At 38.1% G+C, this 6,000-nt stretch overlaps 1 protein-coding gene across 1 annotated transcript; it reads right to left on the bottom strand.

Annotated features, from left to right (window-relative positions):
* Window positions 1–284: 284 nt before the first annotated feature.
* Window positions 285–4,735, bottom strand: LOC140140022 (uncharacterized). The gene is made up of 5 exons (XM_072161836.1): window positions 4,634–4,735; window positions 3,249–3,417; window positions 2,433–2,499; window positions 1,705–1,878; window positions 285–797 (listed from the first exon to the last, which is right to left on the bottom strand). Exons 1-5 carry the CDS (start codon window positions 4,635–4,637, stop codon window positions 285–287), a joined length of 927 nt encoding a protein of 308 aa, XP_072017937.1. The 5' UTR covers window positions 4,638–4,735.
* Between the last annotated feature and the right edge of the window lie 1,265 nt (window positions 4,736–6,000).

Raw genomic sequence — 6,000 nt, 5'->3', positions numbered from 1 at the left:
GAAGAAGAAAATTATGCAATTTATATTAATGCATGCATTTGGATGTTAATTGTTACCTATTTCCGACATCGTCGTTTACTGTTAAAGGTTTATCGTCATACATGTTAATCCCTTCTTTGAACTCGTCTGGGGTTCGATTCTTTTCACGGACAGATATAAAAGGCATCGAATAAGGCGAGTACAACATGTGCCTATCAAACCCACTCCGAGGAAACGTCCTTGTATTAGGCGAATCATCAAAAGATCATTTAAATTCGTCACCAACTCGATCTCAGGATCTTGCGTTACATCCGCCCCCTCTTTGCGTGTGCCGTCCCAACCGAAGTGGTGTTTTCTGTTGACGTTGCTGTATTTGCGATATCCACATTGTCCCGAGTGTCATAATCCACGATCTTGTTCTTCTCTAGTGGACTTGGTGGTGGAGTTGAAGATGAAGACAATTTGATAGTCAAGGAAGAACGTTTTAAAATATTTAACGGTGGTCCTTGATGCTTAACGTTATCGCTCGAGGATCCCTCAGGTTTATTAACGACATAGGTGTCTTGGCGCGTCGGGGGCTCTGGTGATTGTGGCCTAGGAGCATCGCTTGTAGATTTAAACACATCATTGGTGGAGGGCGACTGGTTTGGTCGGATTTTACTTGGCGCTACACTACCCCTCTCGTTTGATTGTGCCGTCCCACTCGATGATGTGTCCCTTCTCAAACTCAATACGTCTTCATGCATGTGACTTGCAGGTTCTTTGTCCTTCTTTATTAGCATATTACATAGTTGCTCGCGTTTAATATCGACCTGTTCCTGCAAAGAAATAAATGCGAAACCATCTGATATTAGTTTAACAATGTATTGTTTTAACAGAAGACGTTCATGTCGCATGGAACTGTATTGTTTATTTGCATGTCTGCTTGCGACTGTCATGTGCGCACTGAGTTTGTGGGGATGTGTGTGAGAGAGCCTTATTTTACCACAAGTTACAAGTCATAACTTGCAACAACACTGGTGTGGGGTGGGTCGTTTGTGGGGTGGATGTGAGGTGGTGGATGTGCCGTCAGTGGGAGTGTATGGGCGCGCGAGCCCACTGGGGATGAGTGCGTCTGTCCTAGTTTGGCTTTAATTAATGTGCTTGTATGTAATCGTGCACTGAAAGCCAAACTGGGGTCATCTGACTCCTCTGAAGAGTCATAAAGTTCTTGACTCCGCGGAAGAGTCACCGTTGATGACTCTACACAGGAGTCATTTGACTCTCAATATGGAGTCATTTTTGACATAGAGTCACTCCGACAGTTTATATAGGTATATAAGTATATACCTACCGGAATAGGAGACTTTACTTTTAGTTTCACGCCACATAGGCGATTACGCGATCGTTTAGACTGAACCACCATCCCTTAGGAATTGGAGAATACATTCCATGGTGTTAACAACCAAACTATTCCAGAGTTTGACTCTCTTGAAGAGTCATAAATTTCTTAACTCCGTCGACGACTCTGAATGTAGAGTCAATTGACTCCACAAGTAGGTCATCTGACTCTCCTGTGACAATCAGGTGACTGCTTTTGAGAGTCAGTGCTAGTTTACTCCACTTAGAGAGTCACTTGACTCTAGTATAGTCTGGCTATCAGTGTGTCTGTGTATCTCTTTTATCTCTATGTTTGTTTGTCTGTTTGTCGGGATGTCCAAATTTCAGCATTTTACTGTTACATACCTTTTTGAGCTGTTCGCTTTCGTGTTTCAGTTCCAAAAGGTACTCAAGAAGTTCCTCTTGACCACGCCCCTCAATTACTGCGCACGCGTCTAGTACAGGTGCCACGCCCAAATAGGCGTGCATAGCCTTGACTGACAGCTCCAATCTCTGCAATGGACTTCCGTATAACACCTCCTGTTATATCCGTAAACAAATTCATCAGGATTGTCAATAAATTTCTATCATCCTAAGTTTTACACAATATCCCCTTGGATTTGTTTAGATGAAATTTGATAAATGACCACTTCTACGGACCCGGCCGACACATAATTGCACTTGTCTGCAAGCGGAGCGGCACACCGCTGAGCGGCAGCGGCATGACTCTGAACTGAGTCATTGTTGCCACTCAGCACCGCTCAAAAATCATATTGTTCGATACGTCAGAGCGGCACCGCTCCGAGTTGATTTGATTTCAACTCCCAGCGGTGCTGCCGCCGCGGCAAAGCGGTGGAGTGATCGATATATCAGCTTGCCGCTGGTCACCGCTAGCGTTTCTGGTGCGACTGTGCAATGAAGTAAAAGTATGAAACCAGCATAAGATTTATATTTAGCCCCTTAGGAAAGCCCAAAAGTGCACAGTCAATACAGTTCTTTCCCCCACTAAAGAGGGGGAGGGAAGGGACGGAGCTAAGAGAGCTATATAGTGATCAATGTATTGGTCCGATAGAGGTCCACCCATGATTTCTTACCTCTCGTGTGATACTTCCTTCACACAGGTTATTAGCTATAGCACACATCAGTAGACCATCTTCAAATCTTATTAAGACAAAACAATTAATAAGATAATATATAATTAATGAATATAAATTAATTTTCATATTTTGCAATTAACTAACCATCACCTTTTTGGTGTTATTTTCTAATGATCAATGGGCTATTCCACTTAAAATCCACACTACCCATGTGGAAGGTTTATCTAAAGTCTAGTATGAGTGTTGAATAAAATAGACAATTGGGTCACTTCCATTTGAAATACTCACTCCAGTTGTGGAAGATAAAGGTAAAGCCGTAATACAGAGGGAGTATTGGTTTCAAAATGATTAACCCTGACTGACCAATTACATTTGAAAAACATACTCCCTCTGTATGTGCAAGATATTTCCACAATCTCCCACAGGGGGAGTATGGATTTCAACTTGAATAGCCCAATAATAATAATAATAAACCCCAAGGATCCACAGATGCAACTTTAGAACCCGTTTTTGTCCCGTGTACAGTACCGTAAGCAATGCTAAGGTTCTATAAAGAACCTAGGCCTAGGAACTTTCTAATTCATATTGAGGAACTCCTCACAAAGTTTAGAAAAGTGCATGAAAAGGCGTGAAACCCTTTTTGGTTATAAGAAACAAATATGTTTGATGAGGACACTGCTAAAGACGCCGCGGAGCATGAAATGCCACAACCAATCGATCGATTGATTGGGTGAGTGGTCGAGCTTGTCAGATCGATTTCAGTCGGTTATCAATTGATCGATTAATTATCAATTAACAATATTCAATAGTTACATTTTATAATGATCAATCTTGACCCCCAGTAGATGTTTGATCCATCCAAACACAGCCATATCTTCCTTGTACCAAACGGTGAAGGAGGTATCGAACCGTCGTCTGTTAGGCCATCGAGGATTCGAACCCTGATCTTCTGAATCCGACATCATCAATTGCAGATCATCGCCTAAAAGGGCAAAATAAGAAGTAGTAATAGAGTATACATAAAAACAAACGAACGACCGAACAAAATGATATTAATCTTCAATGGAATTTAGGAAAGGCCAGAATGGTTCAACATAAAGACGCAAATAACTTTCACTCAAATTTCACTTTACAAGTTGAGCCCCTCAGCACCCCAAACCATGTATACTGCAAAAACAATGTTTAGAAATCTGAGAACAGCAAAATGGCCAGCATTTGAAACACATTAATGTTTAGATCCTAAACACATTTCATATGATTATGTGTTTAGATGTTTAAGATCTAAACATTAAAGTGTGCTGTAGACATTTTTAAATGTTTCTAAACACCAATCTGTCCTCGATTTCTAAACACTGTTTTTGGTCGGCCATTTTAGTCAAAATATGTTGACATGATAAAGTAGACAAAAATCTGCAAAGGAGTTTAACACACATTTTTGACTTAAATGGCCGAGTACAGAGCCGTATTTATAGCCTACATACAAGGCGAGTCAAATATGTGTGACTGCAATGTGTTGCTCATTTAATGGTGAACATTTTAGTTTGCAAAGTAAGATAATTTGAAAAAGATAAACAAAAACGGAATTACAGTCACACTAGTTTTCTCTTGATCTCGGCTTATATCTTAGGCAATAGCTCTAATATTGTGAATAAATCTGCTGTCTACGGAAGATAGCATATACTTTTAGCTGTCTACGGAAGATAGCATATACTTTTATGCTGTCTACGGAAGATAGCATACTTTAGATATGCCTCTGGAGGGCGTAAACTATGGCATATTTTATAAAGCAAGCGGCCTGCTTATTATGAATTCAAAATATAGGCAAATTATTGAGGAAAACCAAAACAAAACAGCATTATAGGCCACACTACAACTTATACGGTTATTTTTTTTAAACACTTGCCATACGTTTTCTATTCAAGTGGAACTATCATGTACATACAATGTACATGTACTGACATTTTGTCAATCATACTGTGTCACATCATTACGTTCGTAGAAAGAAAAATAAACTTATATAGTTTGACTGTAGTAGGCTATATTTTACTTTTGAATCAGCTATGTAAACATAAAACTAAGTCACGTTACGTATTCAAATAAACTGTACTATGTGTAATGCATACTAGGCCTATATGAGCTTATAATATATGCAACCAAAATCAAATATCATTCTAAATAAATAATTATATAATACATACCCATGACAGTTTCAGGAATTATGAGGTTTTGTCACACAATTCGATATCAGAAAATTATAGCAGAGACCATGATGAATTAAAATAGCTTAAAATGGCGTCATGTTACAAGCAGAATCATTGTAAATTAGCAACATTTACAAAATTGATAGCGATACACGTTACGTATAGAAGGCGAACAGGTGTGCACGCGACCTGAACAGATAGATACTGCTCATGTAAAGAAAGCTGCCCGTTGTCATTTCAATGATGTCACCGGCATATATAATAATCATAAATCATTATCAATTTTAGTTCATTTTAATCAGCCAAACAAACAAGAGCTAACAAGCAAGCAAGCAGCTAACCAACCGAATGAATGAATAAATGAAACGACCTTATATTTAAATGAAATGAACTCCAATGAAATTAACTTATATGAAATGAACTTAAATGAAATATGAACGTGAACTAAAACAATATGACCTTAAATCGGGCCTTAAATGAAATGAACTTATATGAAACGAACTTATATGAAATGAAAAGAAATGAAAAGAAATTAAATGATCATGATGAAATAGCGAAATAACGAAATACCAAAATAATGAAATGAAATGAAATGAAATGAAATGAAATGAAATGAAATGAAATGAAATGAAATGAAATGAAATGAAATGAAATGAAATGAAATGAATGAAATGATATGAATTGATATGAAATGATATGAATTGAAATGAAATGATATGAATCGAAATGAAATGATATGAAATGAAATGATACGAAATGAAATGTTAGGTGTGGTGATGGTTGTGACCAAGTTAGGTCATTATTATGTTTTGATGGATCCAAGTTGTGATAATATTGGATCCAAATGATAAAATTGGATGCTTTACGCCCAATACTTATTGGTCTCGCTATGAGTTATAAAATAATTTAGAGGTTTAAACCTTTGATCTCAACACAAAAATTTGCGTACCTGGAATTTTCAGTCGACACTTCGACTTTCATCAGCAGATTGGCAACCCAATTCAGTCAGCGACCTTTCGGACACTTGACCCCAAAATCGGGTCGTACACTCTTGGTAGCTTGTATCGGCCCCCGTCTCTGTTCAGCGATTTTTGTGTTGAGATCAAAGGTTTAAACCTCTAAATTATGTTTACTACCAACACAGATGAACTTTCATTCTAGAGTTATAAAATATTGGACTCGACTACGTCTCGTCCAATATTTTAAAACTCATAGCTCGACCAATAAATATGGGCTCAACCGATCCAATTTTATATCAAAATCGGTGTAAGCATGTCAGTGTGCTAGAGCAAATGTAAAAGTCGACAGAAGAAAGAAGAAAGAAAGAAAGAAAGAAAGAAAGAAAGAAAGAAAGAAAGAAAGAA

This window comes from Amphiura filiformis, chromosome 2 (genome assembly GCF_039555335.1).
Source record: "Amphiura filiformis chromosome 2, Afil_fr2py, whole genome shotgun sequence".
Classification (NCBI taxonomy): domain Eukaryota; kingdom Metazoa; phylum Echinodermata; class Ophiuroidea; order Amphilepidida; family Amphiuridae; genus Amphiura; species Amphiura filiformis.
The sequence above is the reverse complement of the archived record's forward strand: the minus strand, read 5'-3'. Positions and strand labels throughout refer to the sequence as shown.